Source organism: Chroicocephalus ridibundus, chromosome 29 (genome assembly GCF_963924245.1).
Source record: "Chroicocephalus ridibundus chromosome 29, bChrRid1.1, whole genome shotgun sequence".
Taxonomy (NCBI): domain Eukaryota; kingdom Metazoa; phylum Chordata; class Aves; order Charadriiformes; family Laridae; genus Chroicocephalus; species Chroicocephalus ridibundus.
Window position 1 is genome coordinate 1,024,823 of NC_086312.1, and position 18,527 is coordinate 1,043,349.

Sequence of the window (18,527 nt, forward strand, 5' to 3'; positions counted from 1 at the left end):
TTTTTTAAGAGCCCTGAATTAACCAGAAATTCTAGTTTCTTGCGCAAGAGCCGCGCTTTTCCACGCAAATCGCCCCGTTGAACTGGAACGAGTCTCTGGAGCGTTCGGGTGCTGGATTTCGATGGATATTTTGGCTTTACCCGCGTCTCCGGAGTTAACGTTTGCGGGGAGAAGACGTTCAAATCGGTTTCAAGGCCTGCGCAAAAATATCGCTCCCAGAACTGGTATAAAACCACTTAAGTTGACCCAAAAAACCCCCAGCTTTCTGCACGGAGTGGATCGCAGCGTGGTATCCCGGGAATATTCAGTGCCTGCTGCGAGGACGACGGATTTGGGAGCGGCTTTCTCGTTCCTCAAGCCTCTGGTTTTGCAAAGCCGTCGAGGCTGGGGGTCTCTAACGAGCTCAGGGTTCGTTAGCAAGGGCTCTGCTCGGGGCAAGGCATCCCGCACCGCCCTTCCCTAATCCTAATTTCCCTTTTCCGTCCCCGTTTTCGGGGGGGGGCTTTTCCCAGGAGCGGCGCCTGAGACGAGTTCCCCGACGGCAGGACCCAGCTCCCGGCGCTGAAAGATGTCGACTCCGGATCCTCCCATGGGGGGAACCCCCCGCCCGGGACCCTCCCCGGGACCCGGCCCCTCGCCGGGGGCCATGCTGGGCCCCAGCCCCGGCCCCTCGCCCGGCTCCGCACACAGTATGATGGGACCCAGCCCCGGGCCACCCTCGGCGGGACACCCGCTGCCCCCCCAGGGGCCGGGGGGCTACGCTCAGGACAACATGCATCAGATGCACAAGGTGAGGGGACAGCGGGGGGGAATACATTCCGCTGCGGTAAAATGAAGGAAAAACGGGTTAGACGGCTTAGTTTTCATGTTAATTTCTTTTTTTTTTTTTTTTTTTTTGGGTGCTCGTGTATCACGTTTCCCTCGAGGGAAGTCTGAGAAGTTAATGGTTTATTTTGGGGCCGGGTTGGCGCCTCTTAGGGCTGGGTTGATGCCTTCAAGGCCAGGTTGATGCCTTCAAGGCCAGGTTGGACACGGCTTTGGGCAAGCTGGGCTGGTGGGAGGTGGCCCTGCCCGCTGGAGGGTCTTTAAGGTCCCTCCCAACCCAAACGGCTCCACGGTTCGATGATTCTACGAGCAGGGACGTCTCTGCCCAGCCCAGGTGGCTCAAAGCCCCGGCCAACCTGAGCTTGAACGTTGCCGGGGCATCAAAGAGGGGAGATTTGGGGGGAATATTAGAAGAAATTCTTCACTCTGAGGGTGGTGAGGTGCCGGAACAGAGAAGCTGTGGCTGCCCCATCCCTGGGGGGGGTCCAAGGCCAGGTTGGCCGGGGCTTTGGGCTACCTGGGCTGGTGGGAGATGTCCCCACTCATGGCAGGGGGTGGCACTGGGTGGCCTTTAAGGTCCCTCCCAACCCAAACCGTTCCGTGATTCCATGATTTTTGTTACCAGGGCATGGTACCTCTCTCTCAACCTCGCTCCTGGGTTGCCACGGCGGGGGCGCAGGAGTTTAATTCCGAAATAAGGAGAGTGGAACACGTAGGGAAGGTTTCTCTCCTTGGGAATTTGGAGCTCAGGGAAAAGCAGCTTCTCCCTTTCCGTTTCGCCCATCCAAGCCTTTGGGGGTTTGGGTTTGGTTTCTTTTTGTTTCGTTTTGTCGTCCAAACCCCCCGTTTCTCAGCTGGGTTTGTGTTTTTTTTTTTTTTTTTTGATCGTCCTCAGCGTCACCTGGGGAAGAACCAAACCTTGGAGCGATTTCGAGTTTCTCTTAAACGCTCCCTCGCGCCGAGTCCCCTCCCCGCCGCCTAATGCGGGCCGATCGCTGCGGCGCGCGGCCTCTTACCGAGCCCAGTAGGTTTGGGTTTTTAGGGAGGTCGATGGCATCTCCTGGCTGCCGAGGGCGAACCCTTAGCGCCTTTGAGCCCCTCTGGGCTCCGCCGAGCCACCTACGCTCGCTTTCCTCCCTCTCGGGTGTAGCCAACTCTCTGATTTTTTTTTTTTTGGGATGTTTCCTCCCGCAGCCCATGGACTCCATGCACGAGAAGGGAATAACCGACGATCCTCGCTACAGCCAGATGAAAGGGATGGCGATGCGGCCCGGCGGGCACGCGGGAATGGGGCCTCCTCCCAGCCCAATGGATCAACACTCGCAAGGTTGGTTTTCTTGAAGAAAAATGAAGCTTTTTTTTTCACGGGGATTGGGCCGCGGATCGGTCCGGAGCTCCCAGAAGCGTCTGTGGCTGGTTGCTCCCCTCTTCCGCGCGTATCAGGTGTCCCTTAAGATAGTCAGGAAAACGAATCGCATAAAAAGGTCAAACTGGGAGAAGTTTGTCCCTCCTGGCGTCTCCCGTACGGGGATTGGTGTGGCGTCACCCGCCGCACGCACCGTTTCCCACGCGTCCGCTCGCATTTGCTTTAAATCCTTGATTTTTGGGAAGACTGTAGCGCTCCCGGGGTTTCCACGTTTGAAGGAGCTGCGGGCTCCGCCGGGGAGGAGGTTTCTGTTGTTCTTCCTTGTCCTTTGGCTCAGTCCTTCCCATCCCGGTCGCCGTGAGCGCCTGGCTCCCGTCTGACCCGTCTTCTCTCTCCCTCCAGGTTACCCGTCTCCGCTGGGTGGCTCTGAGCACGCCTCCAGCCCGGTCCCGGCCAACGGTCCGTCGTCCGGCCCTCCCATATCCTCGGGCCCGACGGGAGTCCCCTTGGACGGCGCCGACCCCCAAGCGTTGGGGCAGCAGAACCGGGGGCCGACCCCTTTTAACCAGAACCAGCTGCACCAGCTGAGGGCGCAGATCATGGCCTACAAGATGCTGGCCAGGGGCCAGCCGTTGCCTGACCACCTTCAGATGGCGGTGCAGGGAAAGCGACCCATGCCTGGAATGCAGCAGCAAATGCCGACACTACCTCCCCCTTCCGTGTCCGGGACAGGACCAGTGCAAGGACCAGTGCAAGGGCCTGGACCGGGACCGACACCTCCAAACTATAACAGACCTCACGGTGAGCGCCGCCGCTGCTGCTTCTTCGCGGTGGCACCGGGGTTTGACCCTCCCCGCTGCCCTGCCGTCGCCCAGTTGGGGTTTCCCGTTTGCGCAGCTTGCAGCCCAACTCGGATGGGGGCAGGGGGGATTCAGCCTGGAGAAGAGAAGGCTCCGGGGAGACCTCGGAGCCCCTTCCAGTCCCTAAAGGGGCTCCGGGGAGACCTCGGAGCCCCTTCCAGTCCCTAAAGGGGCTCCGGGGAGACCTCGGAGCCCCTTCCAGTCCCTAAAGGGGCTCCGGGAAAGCCGGGAAGGGATTCTGGATCAGGGAGGGGAGCCGTGGGACGAGGGGGAAGGGTTTTCAGCTGAAAAAGGGGAGATTTAGGGGAGATAGTAGAAGAAATTCTTCACTCTGAGGGTGGTGAGACGCTGGAACAGAGAAGCTGTGGCTGCCCCATCCCTGGAGGGGTCCAAGGCCAGGTTGGCCGGGGCTTTGGGCAACCTGGGCTGGTGGGAGGTGGCCCTGCCCAGGGCAGGGGGTGGCACTGGACAGTCTTTAAGGCCCTCTGATGGGGACGGGGGCACGTCTGGGGGGGTTATGTGCTTGCAAAACCACGTACCTGCTGGTCAGGTCTCCTAAACGGGAGGAAAGACTTTGTTCCTGGTGTTTACACGCAAAGATCAACATCTTCATGTGGGTTTTTTTTTTTTCTCTTCTTCTTTTTTCCGCCCTCCCCCCTTCTTTTTTCCTTTTTGCCGTATTTTTTTTGGCCCTTCTGCAGGTATAGGAGGGCCTAACATGCCCCCTCCCGGACCCTCAGGAGTTCCCCCAGGAATGCCTGGGCAACCCCCCGGCGGCCCCCCCAAGCCCTGGCCGGAAGGTGAGACCCGGAGCTCGTCGGCAGCAAAACTGCTTTAAACCGTGATGCGGAACCGTGAGCTCGTTAGGATGCTGGCGGGTAACGAAGCGACGTGCCGGGGTGGGGGGAAATCCCGCCGCCGCGTGGAGATTCCTGCTTAAAATCCTGTAAATGGGGACGGAACAGTTGGCTTAACGGACGTGTTGTTCCGCCGCAGCTTTAGGAGGCTGCGTGCGCGCTTTCTGCCACCGGCCGTTCAAAGTTTATCGCGTTTGCCTGGGGAAGGAGCCCCTGGGGTTTATTCGCCGCTAAATTTATGGCGGGGCAGAGCGGCGGCGGCTCCCGGCGCGAGGGAAAGCCGGCGGGCTGTGCCGAAGCCGGGCTCCGCGTCCACGGAGCCGCTTCTTCACGCCGGGAGGGAATTCGGGGTGTTTTTCCTCGCCGTTTTCTTGACAGCGCCGTGTTGTTTTTTTGGGTTTTTTTCCCCCCCCCCACAGGACCAATGGCAAATGCTGCAGCCCCCACTAGCACACCTCAGAAACTGATTCCCCCCCAGCCCACCGGCCGGCCCTCCCCGGCCCCCCCGGCGGTGCCTCCCGCCGCCTCGCCGGTGATGCCGCCCCAGACGCAGTCTCCCGGGCAGCCGGCCCAGCCCGCCCCCATGGTGCAGCTCCACCAGAAGCAGAACCGCATCACGCCCATCCAGAAACCCCGAGGGCTCGACCCGGTGGAGATCCTGCAGGAGAGGGAGTACAGGTAAGGCGGGGGGGGCAGGAGGAGCTTTCCTCCTCCTGAGGCGTAACCCAATGCCTCCCCGTCCTGTTTTACCTCTGGGGCCCCCGACAGACGGACGGATGCGGAGCTGTGGGAGCGGGGCCGGAGGAGGCCCCGGAGATGCTGGGAGGGCTGGAGCCCCTCTGCTGTGGGGCCGGGCTGAGCTGGGGGGGTTCAGCCTGGAGAAGAGAAGGCTCCGGGGAGACCTTGGAGCCCCTTCCAGTCCCTAAAGGGGCTCCGGGAAAGCTGGGGAGGGACTCTGGATCAGGGAGGGGAGCCACGGGACGAAGGGGAAGGGTTTTCATCTGAAAAAGGGGAGATTTAGGGGAGATATTAGAAGAAATTCTTCATGTTGAGGGGGGTGAGCCCCTGGCCCAGGTTGCCCAGAGAAGCTGTGGCTGCCCCATCCCTGGAGGGGTCCAAGGCCAGGTTGGCCGGGGCTTTGGGCAACCTGGGCTGGTGGGAGGTGGCCCTGCCCAGGGCAGGGGGTGGCACTGGGGGGGCTTTAAGGTCCCTCCCAACCCAAACGGCTCCACGGTTCGATGATTCTACGAGCAGGGACGTCTCTGCCCAGCCCAGGTGGCTCAAAGCCCCGGCCAACCTGAGCTTGAACGTTGCCGGGGCATCAAAGAGGGGAGATTTGGGGGAAATATTAGAAGAAATTGTGGCTGGGAGGGTGGGGAGACCCCCCCGGAGGTTGCCCAGAGAGGTGGGGGGTGCCCCATCCCTGGGGACACCCCAGTTTGGAGGGGGCTCTGAGGTGGGGGTGTCCCTGCCCGGGGCGGGGGGTGGCACTGGGTGGCCTTTAAGGTCCCTCCCAACCCAAACAGCTCAGCTGCCGAGAGCCCCCGTCTGGCTCGAGATAAGGCCTCCACAAACCGGGGCTGAAACCCGGCAGCTTGAGCAGCGACAGGGAATTCCTCCTGCTGGTCCCTGCCCGCCCTGAAATCCCCTCTCCTTCCCCTGCAGGCTGCAGGCTCGCATCGCTCACAGAATCCAAGAGCTGGAAAACCTTCCGGGCTCCCTGGCTGGTGACCTGAGAACCAAAGCTACCATTGAACTCAAAGCACTACGGCTGCTTAATTTTCAGCGACAGGTAAGTTCTCTGCCAAAGGAAATCTGGTTGATGCCCTCGCTGGGGCTGGGAGCTGCGGGTGCCGTGAAATTCAGGCTGTTAAAACATTTGCGTCGTCGTCCCATGGAATTAATTCCTTTTTTTTTTTTTTTAAATACCTGAATCTCTCCAAAAGCTGCGTCAGGAAGTGGTGGTGTGCATGAGGCGAGACACGGCCTTGGAGACGGCCCTGAACGCCAAGGCGTACAAGCGCAGCAAGCGGCAGTCCCTGCGCGAGGCTCGCATCACCGAGAAGCTGGAGAAGCAGCAGAAGATCGAGCAGGAACGGAAACGCAGGCAGAAGCACCAGGTCAGCTGCGACGTGCTCCACGCGCCGCTTTCGGGGGCGGATGGAGTTGGCCGGGCTGAACTTTTTTAGGGAATTCCCTTTTTTTTTTTTTTTTTTTAAGGGGATGAGAGAAAGATCCTCTTTGGGTGGGACGATGGTGGGTTGGGCTGGACGATGGTGCGTTGGCCTGGACGGTGGTGGTTTGTGCTGGACGATGGTTGGGTTGGCTTGGACGATGGCGGTTGGGTTGGCTTGGACGATGGCGGTTGGGTTGGCTTGGACGATGGCGGTTGGGTTGGCTTGGACGATGGCGGTTGGGTTGGCTTGCACGATGGCGGTTGGGTTGGCTTGCACGATGGCGGTTGGGTTGGCTTGCACGATGGCGGTTGGGTTGGCTTGCACGATGGCGGTTGGGTTGGCTTGGACGATGGCGGTTGGGTTGGCTTGGACGATGGTGGTTGGGCTGCGGCTGGACGATGGTGCGTTGGCCTGGACAATGGTTGTAGGGCCGAAATATTCGATGTTATTAAATAGAAGTCCGTCTTGCTTGGCTTATGGCATTAGATGATATCGTAACTCAGCAGAACGCGTAGTCGAAGGCATCCCAGTTTCCTGGGTTGGACTGTACGAGCTCTAAAGGTCCCTTCCAACCCCGAACCATCCTGTGATTCTCGAAGCGTGCCGGTCCTGACGCTGCCTGTTTTGCCGTTCCTTTCCCCGCCACAGGAATACCTCAATAGCATTCTCCAACACGCTAAAGATTTCAAGGAATACCATCGCTCCGTCACGGGCAAAATCCAAAAGCTGACCAAGGCGGTGGCCACCTACCACGCCAACACCGAGCGGGAGCAGAAGAAGGAAAACGAGAGGATCGAGAAGGAGCGAATGCGCCGTTTGATGGTAAAGCATTTATTGTCGCCTGGGCACGACGAGCCGTTAAGGTGTTTGGGGTGAGGTCTCCCTTCGCGGGGTGTTAACGATCCGGTGTTAACGATCCTCCTCTCTGTAGGCTGAAGATGAGGAGGGTTACCGCAAGCTCATCGACCAGAAGAAGGACAAGCGCTTGGCCTACCTGCTGCAGCAGACGGACGAGTACGTGGCCAACCTGACGGAGCTGGTGCGGCAGCACAAGGCGGCGCAGGTGGCCAAGGAGAAGAAGAAGAAAAAGAAAAAGAAGGTGAGTTGCCGGCCAAGCCCCGCGGGGAGGGGGAGTAACGTCTCTGCCGAGGCGCCGGGTCGCTGACGGCCGCTTTCCTCCTCTTCCAGAAGGCGGAGAACGCGGAAGGGCAGACGCCGGCGATCGGACCAGATGGCGAAGTAAGCCCAATAATCTCATTTCGCGCCGTGCCAAGTAGGGTAGGAAACGTCACCGTGCGCTGAAAAAATGCCCGTTGCCAGCAAAGCCCCCGCCGCTGACGAGATCTAACGGCTACACTGGGGCTGCCGAAAATAGAACTTGGGCCCGGCTGGCGGGAGAGATCTCTCCTCCCGTCCTCGGCGGGAGCGGTTTCCTCCCCGGCACCGTGGGGTTGGGGGATTCGTGTCCCCCGGCGAGCGATCCATAATTCCGCGCCGCACCGGGATCATCCAACCTCGCGCGCTCGGCGCTTTCCAAACCCGCCTCGGCCAGCAGAAAGAGCTTTGGAAGCGATATTTCAAATTAATCGTTAATTGGCGTCAGGACGCACCTTCCCAGACCGAAAATTCTTAACGTCCGCATTGATTTTATTTTTTTTTTTTCCAAAGCGAAATGTTAAATCTTACCAACTTTCAAGCTTTGCCCGTCCTCCGCTGATGCGACAGTTAAAGCAGTCGGTCGTTCCCTTCTTCCCGGGCGTTGCGGTGGTCCCGGCCTGGGTTCGCTCGATCTTTATTTCATCGCAAGCCGTGTTTTGAGGCCAAAAAAAAATATATATATACCAAACTCCTGACCGGCAGCCTGCTTTTTGGTCCCTCAGCCGCTGGACGAGACGAGCCAGATGAGCGACCTCCCCGTCAAAGTCATCCACGTGGAGAGCGGCAAGATCCTCACCGGCACCGACGCTCCGAAAGCCGGGCAGCTGGAAGCCTGGCTGGAGATGAACCCCGGGTACGCGCCGGGGGGGGCGGCGGTGGGAGATTTACCCTCTGATCCGCGGCACGCCGGCGGGGAACGAGGAGCTCCGGCTGTGGCCGGGCTGTTTGGGAGGGCTGGGATCCGTATTTATTCCCTGCGGGATCGGGGGGAGAGGAAAGCGCTTGGCCTGGACTCAAACCTCGGGAAGCGGGTCGGGAAGAAAAGGTTTCATCAGCTTCCCAAAATGAGGTGGGAAAGGTGCGGTTTGGGGTCCCACGCGGTTTGGGGTCCCGCGCCTTCCCGAAAGCGCCTGTGAAACCCCGAACCCAGGGAAAAACAAAGGAATAAGCGTTTTATTTAAAAAAAAAACCAACAAATTGATAACAAAATCGAGGCTTAATACAAGGGTTTCTAGAAGCGTGCTGATCTCCTGCTGGGCGCAGAGCGCTGTTGGCAGCGGATTTGCAATTAAATATTAATATTTGCCTTTAATTAGATATGAAGTAGCTCCGAGATCCGACAGTGAAGAAAGTGGGTCAGAAGAGGAGGAGGAGGTAAGCGGGAATGTCGCCGGTCTCCCGATATTTTTTTGTTCTTTTTGAGAGAACGGGAAGAGCCCCGCGTACCGCCCTGAGCTCAGCTCAAGAATCGCTTTTCCCGGCGCGGCTCCGTCTCGCTCAGCTCGAATACATTTATTGACAATAAACCGAAAAACCCGCGTCCGGGAAGCGAGGGGGGCAGGCAGGGAGGCGCCGGGCGAGCTCCGTTCGTGAGCTGCTGCCCCGTTTTTCTTCCCAAATATTTCTCACGGTAACTCTCGACGCCCAGAAGCGAACGGGGCGAGACGGTGCTTCTGGTACAGCCTCCGTCTTCGTTAGGGGATGCGCCCTAACGAAGAGCCTGGATTCCCCTCCCGGGGGGTTTTGTAGCCGTTGTTGCCCGCGGGCTTGGCCGCTCCCGCGCGCGGCGGGGCAGGTTTTGCTGCCGTTCGGGTTGAATAAAGGTGAGTTTGTGCTCAGACGGGGGGTGCGTTTTGTGTCCCTGGCAGGAGGAGGAAGAGGAGCAGCCGCAGCCGGCTCAGCCTGCCCTGCCCGTGGAGGAGAAGAAAAAAATCCCCGACCCAGACAGCGACGACGTCTCGGAAGTGGATGCCAGACACATTATCGAGTGAGCCCTGCCTCCTCTCCCGCCCTCCCGCTTCGTTTTTGGGGTCGCTTTGGCGAATCTCGCGCGTTTCGCGTTGTCACGTCCCGCTGTCGGGAAAGCGGGGGGCGGGGGTGGGTGACTTCAGATCCGTAAATTCCCGACGGCGTGGACGGAGGTGAGATAAATCCCAAGGTCCCCGTAGAAACATTTATCAGCTGCCTGAAACGGTTAGCGTAGGTCTTAACGAGGCCTGCGGTAATTGGCTAGGCGTGTAACAAATTACGGCAAACGAGGAGGGGTGCGTCGGGTCAGGTAACGGCAGGTGTAGGACAACTTCTGGCAAGCGGTACGTAAGGTCGAAATTAAGGTCGTTCCTTAACGATTCGAAGAGAAAAGAGATGGAGAAAGGAAAAGACGGAGCAAAAGACAGCGATAAAGAGCTCACCCACCGGGCCTGCTTCCGGCGTCTTTTTCAGGGAATCTTCCCAGGCATAATCTTCTTCTTTCTTGGAAAAATCTTCCCAGGCACGGTCTTCCTTCTTGGGAAGCGTCTTCCCAGGCATAATCGTCGTCTTTCTTGGGAAGCATATTCCCAGGCACGGTCTTCTTTGGGAATAGTCTTCCCAGGCACGGTCTTCCTTCTTGGGAAGCGTCTTCCCAGGCATAATCGTCGTCTTTCTTGGGAAGCATATTCCCAGGCACGGTCTTCTTTGGGAATAGTCTTCCCAGGCCCGGTCGTCTTTCTTGGGAAGCATCTTCCCAGGCATAATCGTCGTCTTTCTTGGGAAGCGTCTTCCCAGGCACAGTCTTCCTGCTTGGGAAGCGTCTTCCCAGGCACAGTCTTCCTGCTTGGGAAGCGTCTTCCCAGGCACAGTCGTCTTTCTCGGGAAGCGTCTTCCCAGGCATAATCGTCGTCTTTCTCGGGAAGCGTCTTCCCAGGCATAATTGTCGTCTTTCTCGGGAAGCGTCTTCCCAGGCATAATCGTCGTCTTTCCTGGGAAGCGACTTCCCAGGCATAATCGTCGTCTTTCTCGGGAAGCGTCTTCCCAGGCATAATCGTCTTCTTTTCTTGGGAAGCGTCTTCCCAGGCACGGTCTTCTTCCCGGGCCTGATGCGGGGGGGAGTTTTCTCCAAACTTCTCTTTCTCATCTCCGATTTTTTTCCCCCCGTTTTCCCCCTCCCCGCAGGAACGCGAAGCAAGATGTCGACGACGAATACGGGGTGTCTCAAGCTCTGGCCCGGGGCCTGCAGTCGTACTACGCCGTGGCCCACGCCGTCACCGAGAGGGTGGACAAACAATCCACGCTGATGGTCAACGGCGTCCTCAAGCAGTACCAGGTGAGAAGGGAACGCCGTCCCGCCCCGTACGGCGCTGCCGGGAGGTTTCGGCAGGAGGCACCGAGATTCCGGCTGCCGTCCCTGCCCGGCACGAGATAACGCCGCTCCAAAGGGTGAATTTTAGCCCTCCGTGTCAGAAGAGAAATTCAGAATTAAAAAAATTTTACAGTTCCCTAAAACCATCGGGAAAACAAGGGCAGAAGGAGTGAAATAAAACGATCCGGCATCCGAAATACCGAGGTCGATCGAGGCAGACAGTTCTGCTGTCTTAAATCTTAGGCTTTTCTGATATTTCTCCCCAAACCAAAGCTTTTATTCTCAAAATTACAGCCACAAAAAAACCCCGCGATGGGTTTTAGCGAAACGTTTACAGCGAAGGAGGTGCGAATCCTCTCAAAAAAAAAAACCCCAAACAAAACAAACCCCTTTCCTTCAGCTTTCCTCAGCTCTCCGCGTGTGGCCGCGGCCCCGGGAGGAGAGAAAACACGTTAATGCCTGGCTTTAAATAATTAAAACGGGATTGTTAATGGCGTACAGGGAGCTCGTCTCCGTACCGCAGCGGGCGGGCAGCGGGGTCTCCTCCGCGGCGACTCCCGTCTCCAGGCTGATTTTTTTTTTTTTCATCCCTCGATCCCTGTTTTTTCTTTTTTTTTTTTTTTCCGCCGCCGGTAGATCAAAGGTTTGGAGTGGCTGGTGTCGCTCTACAACAACAACCTGAACGGCATCTTGGCCGACGAGATGGGGCTGGGCAAAACCATCCAGACCATCGCTTTGATCACATACCTCATGGAGCACAAGCGCATCAACGGGCCCTTCCTCATCATCGTACCCCTCTCGTAAGTGCCCCTTCGCCCCCGGAACGCTCCGCGCTCCCGTTTCCCCCTTGCCCAAAGGCCGGTTTTACCTTTTCTCTCGTTTTTTTTTTTTTTCCCCCAGAACTCTGTCGAATTGGGCGTACGAGTTTGACAAATGGGCTCCTTCCGTGGTGAAGGTCTCCTACAAGGCAAGTACCGACGGGATTTTTGCCCGCCTTTTCCCGGGGATTCCTTGGATGCCGCTTTGCCTTTTCCTCCCTCCCACTCTGACGATATTTCCCTCATCCCAAGGAAGCTGGGACACTTCCTGGCGCTAAATCCGCGAAATCCGCGCTTGTTTTTCACTCCTTAATGACAGAAGGAATCCAGCTGCTACCATCCGGCACAGACGTCCCCGCTGCCATGTTCCGTGCGGATAATCCCGCCTCCCGCCGCCTCTCCTCCTGGAAATCCCCTTCTGCTTTAACGCTTGCTCTTCGAAATTCCTTCTCCAGGGCTCTCCGGCGGCGAGACGGGCGTTCGTACCTCAGCTCCGAAGCGGGAAATTCAACGTCTTGCTCACGACGTACGAATACATCATCAAGGACAAGCACATCCTGGCCAAGGTGAGTCCCGCCGCCGCCACCGGCTCCTCTCCGGCGTTATTCGGGTGGCTCGAGACGGCCCCTGTCTGAAAGATCCTGCTCCTTACAGAATTACGGAGTTTTTTTCCGAGTTGGAAGGGACTCGTCTAGTCCGAGCTCATCTAGTCCGACTCCGCTGCTAAAGCGCGATTGCCCAGAGCACGTTACTCAGGACCGCGTCCCGGCGGGGCTGGGAATTCTCCGGAGAAGGGGACTCCGCACCCTCCCCGGGCAGCCCGTGCCACGCTCCGTTCCAACTTTTTAGCCAAATTTGACGGAATACGTTAGAAAAGACAAAGACTACAAATAGCGCTTTGCGTTTTGATCAAAGCGTCGGGTGAGATCGGGAAGAAAAAGCAAAACGTTTTCAGTTAGTTTTTATGATTTTTTACTTCCGGCTGTATAACCACGTGGCAGCCGTGGATTATGTAGATAACGTCCCCCGAGAGGGAAGGGCTGATTTTCGATGCAAACGCCAGAGAGCCAACCGGGCCCGGATCCTTCCAAATCCCGCTTCTACTTTGCTCTTTTTCCATAGGGAATAAGTCGCCTCGGCTAAAAACACGACAGCGCTCCCCGTCTCGCGGTTTTTTCAGTTTGCTTTTTGGGCGTTTCCGGTTCCCTGCGGTTCATTAGGCGAAGTCGGAATCCTTTGTGGTTCTGAGTCCCGTGCAGTCCGTCCAGAGTCCATAACCCAGCCCGGCGCCCTCCAAGTCAAGAAGCTTTTCCTCGTATTCGATCGGAACGTCCCACGTTCCGGCTTGTGCCCGTTACCCCTCGTCCCGTCACTGGGAACCGCCGGGAAGAGCCCGGCTCCGTCCTCCTTCAACCCCCGCTTTCGATCCTCGTCGACATTCAGAAGGTCTCCCCTCGGCCTTCTCTTCTCCAGGCTGAAGAGTCCCAGCTCTCTCGGCCTTTCCTCACACGGGAGACGCTCCAACCCCTCCACCATCTTCGTTGCCCTCCGCTGGACCCTCTCCAGCCGTTCCCTCTCCCTCTTGAACTGGGGAGCCCAGAACTGGACCCAGTATTCCAGCGGTGGCCTCACCAGTGGGGGAGAACGACCTCCCTCCACCTGCCGGCCACGCTCTTCCCTACGCAGCCCGGAATTCCGTTGGCCGCCTTGGCCACAAGGGCACGTCGCTCACGGATAATTTACTGTCTGCCAAGACCCCCAGGTCCTTTTCTTCAGAGCTGCTTTCCAGCAGGTCCCCCCCTACCCTGTACTGGTGCCTGACATTCACAGAATCACGGGATGGTAGGGGTTGGAAGGGCCCTCTGGAGATCATCTCCTCCAACCCCCTCCAGAGCAGGCTCACCCAGAGCAGGCGGCACAGGAACGCGTCCGGGCGGGTTTGGGATGGCTCCACAGACGGAGACTCCCCCACCTCTCTGGGCAGCCTGTGCCAGGGCTCTGCCACCCGCAGAGTCAAGAAGTTCCTCCTCCTGTTTAGGTGGAACTTCCCATGCTCACGTTTGTGCCCGTTACCCCTTGTCCTGTCCCCGGGCACCACTGAGAAGAGCCTGGCCCCATCCTCCTCACACCCACCCTTTAAGATCCCCCCTCAGGTGTCTTTTTTCCAGACAAAAAGCCCCAAATCCCTCGGCCTTTCTTCAGCAGAGAGACGTTCCCGTCCCCTCAGCATCTCGGTAGCCCTTTGCTGTCCCCTCTCCAGCAGTTCCCTGTCCCTCTTGACCCGGGGAGCCCAGAACTGGACCCACAACTCCAGCTGCGGCCTCCCCAGGGCAGAGCAGAGGGGGAGGATGACCTCCCTCCACCTGCCGGCCACGCTCTTCTTCATGCCCCCCACGATGCCACTGGCCTTCTTGGCCACCAGGGCCCATGGCTGCCTCATGGCCGTCCCGTCGGCCCCCAGCACTCCCAGGTCTCTCCCCACCGAGCTGCTCTCCAGCAGGTCACCCCCAACCTGTCCTGCTGCGGGGGGTTATTCCTCCCCGGGGGCAGCACCCTGCGCTTGCCCCTCTTGAATTCCAGAAGGTTCCTCCCTGCCCAGGTTCCTGTTCCTCTCTCTGCCATACGGTTCCCATCTGCCAAGACATTCTTCCTCCCCAGGACCCTCCGCTTGTCCTTGCTGAACCTCACGAGGTCCTTCCCTGCCCAGCTCTCCAGCCTGTCCAGGTCCCGCTGGGTGGTGGCACGGCCCTCTGGGGTGTCACCCCCTCCGCCCCCCATTTCGGTATCATCAGCGAACTCGCTGAGCGTACGCTCTGTCCCCTCGTCCAGGCGGTTGGTGACTACGTCAAGCGCTGCTGGTCCCAGTATGGACCCCTGGGGGACACCACTGGTGACAGGCCTCCAACTCGACCCTGCTCCGTTCTTCCCCACCCTCTGAGTCCTGTCACCCAGCCAGCTCTCCCTCCACCTCACCGTCCCCTCGTCTCGCCCACGCTTCCGCAGTTTCCCCGAGAGCCAGGGTCGAAAGCCCTGCGGAAGTCGAGGGGGATGACACCTGCTGCTCTGCCCGCGTCCCGCCAACCACTCAGAAGGTCAGAGAAGGCCGCGAGGTCGGGCGGGCGGGATTCCCCCTTGGTAAATCCATGCCGACCGCTTCCAATAACTTCCCGCTCCTGAACATGCTTGGATACGACATCCGGGACGAGTCGCTCCATCACCTTCCCGGGGACGGAGGTGAGACCGACCGGCCCGCGGTTCCCCGGATCCTCCTTCCCGCCCTTTTTGGAGACCAGAGGGACGTTGGCCTTCCTCCTGTCCTCGGGCACCTCGCCTCTTCTCCGGCGCCTTTCAGAGATGACGAAGAGCGACATTTTTACCTCCGGAGCCTCTCGGCGGCGTGGCAGGAGGCGAGGAGCTGCTGCCCCCCCCCTCCCACCCCCATCATTCTCGTTATTTTTGGCCGCGCGTCCCTGTGATACAGCAAATCTATCAGTTTTTTAATCGAGCGATTCGCAGGACGACGGATGTTTATTAGAACCCCTGCCGCGTCGCCCCGGCGCCTGGAGGGGGCTTTTCGGTGCTTCGCCGGCTGCCGGCGGGTGAAGCGCGAACATTGAGGCTGGAAAAGTTGTGCTGTTTGGAAGGCGCCGGGGCCGCAACCCCGGGTTTTAAGGGATTTCTCTCCACTTGGAACTGATTCCGCAGTCTCTCGGGGACCGGCTCGTGGGATGCGTTGGAGCCGAGGGCTCGGCTCGGCTGCTCGAAGGGAGCCGTCTTCTCTTTCCCCTTGGTGTGGCGGAGAGTTGAGCGCGGTGGTTGATTTATGAACGGCCCAAAAGCTCAAGAAATGCTGGAATTCCCCCACGCCGGCCTCGGTCTCCGCCAGCTGGTTGGCGTTGGCGCTCTTCCTTCCTCCCGCCTCCGTCCGATCCAGCCGTGCAAGGTGCCGCTGATGGGAAGGGATCCCACGCAGGACCGTAGGAGACGTTAGAGAGGGTTTGGCGGCCCCAGATCACTCAGATCCCTCCTGGAGGCCCAGGATCTCGCCTTGGATCTCTCCTCGGATCCCTCCTGGAGGCCCAGGATCTCTCCCCTGGATGCCTCCTGGAAGCCCGGGATCTCTCCTTAGATCCCTCTGGAGGTCCAGGATCTCTGCTTGGATCCCTCCTTGGATCACTCTGGAGGCCCGGAATCTCTTCTTGGATCCTTATGGACACCAGGATCCCTCCTTGCATCTCTCCTGAAGGAGGCCTGGGATCTCTCCTTGGATCTCTCTGGAGGCCTGGGATACCTCCTGGAGGCCCAGGATCTCTCCTTGGTTCCTTCTGGACACCGGGATCTCTCCTGGGATCTCTCTTGGAGGCCCGGGATCCCTCCTTGGGTCCCTCTGGAGGCCCGGGATCCCTCCTGAAGGTCTGGGATCTCTCCTTGGATCCTTCTGGACACCAGGATCTCTCCATGGATCCCTCCTGGAGGTCCGGGATCTTTTCTTGGATCCCTCCTCGGATCCTTCTGGAGGCCTTGGGTCTCTCCTTGGATCCTTCTGGACACTGAGATGCCTCCTTAGATCCCTCTGCAGGCTTGGGATCCCTCCTGGAGGCCTGGGATCTCTCCTTGGATCCCTCCTGGAGGCCCGGAATCCCTCCTGGAGGCCCAGGGTCTCTCTTTGGATCTCTCCTTGGATCCTTCTGAAGCCTTGGATCCCTCCTTGGGTCCCTCCTGGAGGCGTGGGATCCCTCCTGGAGGCCCAGGATCTCTCCTTGGATCCTTTTGGACACCGGGATCCCTCCTTGGATTCCTCTGGAGGCCCAGGATCTCTCCTTGGATCTTTCCTTGGATTTCTCCAGAGGCCTGGGATCTCTTTGGATCCCCCCTGGAGGCCCTGGATTCCTCCTGGAGACCTGGGATCCCTCCTTAGATCCTTCTGGACACTGGGATCCCTCCTTGGATCCTTCCTGGAGGCCTGGGGTCCCTCCCGGAGGCCCAGGATCTCCTTGGGTTTCTCCTTGGATCCCTCTGGAGGCCCAGGATCCCTCCTGGAGACCCGGGATCTCTCCTTGGATCCTTCTGGACACTGGAATTCTTCCTTGGATCCCTCCTTGGATCCCTCCAGAGGCCTTGGATCCCTCCTGGAGTCCCTGGATCCCTCCCAGCGACCCAGGATCTCTCTTACATCCTTTTTGGAGTCCCTGGATCTCTCCTAGGATCCTTCTGGACACCGGGATCCCTCCTTGGATCCCTCTGGAGGCCGAGGATCTCTCCTTGGATCCTTCTGGACACTGGGAATCCCTCCTTGGATCCCTCCCGGAGGCCCAGGATCTCTCCTGGATCCCTCCCAGAGGCCCAGGATCTCTTTTAGATCCCTCCTGGAGATGCTGGATCCCTCCCGGATCCCTCCGGAGCCCCATGTCGGCCGTGGGTGGGATTGCGGGGTGGCGGCTGGGGCTCGGCGGAGGCGCTGGGGTGCCGGGAGATGCCGTTCCTCCATCCCTCCCTCCATCCCTCCCTCCATCCCACCCCTCTCCCTCCCGCAGATCCGCTGGAAGTACATGATCGTGGACGAGGGCCACCGGATGAAGAACCACCACTGCAAGCTCACCCAGGTCCTCAACACCCACTACGTGGCTCCGCGGCGGCTGCTGCTGACGGGGACCCCCCTGCAGAACAAGCTGCCCGAGCTCTGGGCCCTCCTCAACTTCCTCCTGCCCACCATCTTCAAGAGCTGCAGCACCTTCGAGCAGTGGTTCAACGCCCCCTTCGCCATGACCGGGGAGAAGGTAGGGCCGGAAAAAACCCACCGCGGGCGTTTCGGGCCGCTCGCGTTCGTCAACGCCGGCAAAACGCGCCAAAAACGGGCATTTAGGGCCGCTCGCGTTCGTCAACGCCGGCAAAACGCACCAAAAACGGGCATTTAGGGCCGCTCGCGTTCGTCAACGCCGGCAAAACGCACCAAAAACGGGCATTTAGGGCCGCTCACGTTCGTCAACGCCGGCAAAATGCACCAAAAACAGGCGTTTCGGGCCGCTCACGTTCATCAACGCCGGCAAAACACGCCCACCACGGGCATTTAGGGTTGCTCGTGTTCATCAATGCTGGCAAAACACGCCAAAAACTGGCATTTAGGGCCGCTCGCGTTCATCAACGCTGGCAAAACACGCTGCCTGTGGGCATTTTGGGCCACTCGCGTTGGTAAACGCTGGCAAAACACGCCCACCGCGGGCATTTAGGGTCGCTTGCGTTCATCAATGCCGGCAAAACGCACCAAAAACAGGCGTTTCGGGCCGCTCGCGTTTGTCAACACCAGCAAAACACGCTGCCTGCAGGCGTTTTGGGCCGCTCGCGTTGGCCAACGCCGGCAAAACACGCCCACCACGGGCATTTAGGGTCGCTCGCGTTTGTCAACACCAGCAAAACACACCAAAAACAGGCGTTTTGGGCCACTCACGTTCGTCAACGCTGGCAAAACACACCAAAACCAGGCGTTTTGAGCCGCTCGCGTTGGTCAATGCCGGCAAAACACATGCCAACCGCGGGTGTTTTGAGTCGCTCGCATTCGTCAATGCTGGCAAAACACCGCCTGTGGGCGTTTTGGGCGGCTTGCATCCGTCAACGCCAGCAAAACACGCCAAAAACAGGCGTTTCGGGTCACTCGCGTTCATCGACGCTGGCAAAACACACCGCCCGCGGGCATTTTGGGCCGCTTGGGTTCGTCAACGCCGGCAAAAGACACCACCACGGGCGTTTTGGGTCGCTCACGTTGGTAAACGCCGGCAAAACATGCCAAAAACAGGTGTTTTGGGCTGCTCACGGTCGTCAACGCTGGCAAAACATGCCGCCCGCAGGCGCGTTGGGCCACTCGCGTTGGTAAACGCCGGCAAAACACACCCACCGCCGGCGCTTCGGGCTGCTCCTGTTCGTAAACGCCGGCAAAACATGCCGCCCGCGGGAGTTTTGGGCCACTTGCATTGGTCAATGCCGGCAAAACACGCCGCCCACGGGCGTTTTGGGTCGCTCGTGTTCATCAACGCCGGCAACGCGTGCCAAAAACAGGTGTTTTGGGCCACTCGTGTTCATCAACGCCGGCAAAACATGCCGCCCACGGGCTTTTCGGCCACTCGTGTTTGTA

General features: G+C 59.0%; 1 protein-coding gene across 9 annotated transcripts in view; it reads left to right on the top strand.

Moving 5' to 3' along the window:
- SMARCA4 (SWI/SNF related, matrix associated, actin dependent regulator of chromatin, subfamily a, member 4) overlaps window positions 1-18,527 on the top strand; it is a 46,175-nt gene that overhangs the window by 7,281 nt on the left and 20,367 nt on the right. For 7 of the 9 annotated variants that reach the window (XM_063319083.1, XM_063319085.1, XM_063319090.1 and 4 more), the window contains exons 3-20: window positions 513-790; window positions 2,020-2,152; window positions 2,594-2,992; window positions 3,753-3,851; window positions 4,328-4,586; window positions 5,574-5,700; window positions 5,855-6,028; window positions 6,734-6,907; window positions 7,017-7,184; window positions 7,274-7,324; window positions 7,966-8,096; window positions 8,560-8,617; window positions 9,112-9,230; window positions 10,397-10,547; window positions 11,220-11,383; window positions 11,484-11,550; window positions 11,857-11,967; window positions 16,936-17,178. In XM_063319083.1, the coding sequence (XP_063175153.1) occupies window positions 569-790; window positions 2,020-2,152; window positions 2,594-2,992; window positions 3,753-3,851; window positions 4,328-4,586; window positions 5,574-5,700; window positions 5,855-6,028; window positions 6,734-6,907; window positions 7,017-7,184; window positions 7,274-7,324; window positions 7,966-8,096; window positions 8,560-8,617; window positions 9,112-9,230; window positions 10,397-10,547; window positions 11,220-11,383; window positions 11,484-11,550; window positions 11,857-11,967; window positions 16,936-17,178 (2,850 nt within the window). In that variant the 5' untranslated portion in view covers window positions 513-568. Of the gene's footprint in view, window positions 1-9; window positions 791-2,019; window positions 2,153-2,593; window positions 2,993-3,752; window positions 3,852-4,327; window positions 4,587-5,573; window positions 5,701-5,854; window positions 6,029-6,733; window positions 6,908-7,016; window positions 7,185-7,273; window positions 7,325-7,965; window positions 8,097-8,559; window positions 8,618-9,111; window positions 9,231-10,396; window positions 10,548-11,219; window positions 11,384-11,483; window positions 11,551-11,856; window positions 11,968-16,935; window positions 17,179-18,527 lie in introns of all 9 variants that reach the window. The other 2 variants (XM_063319084.1, XM_063319086.1) reach the window with 2 other exon arrangements.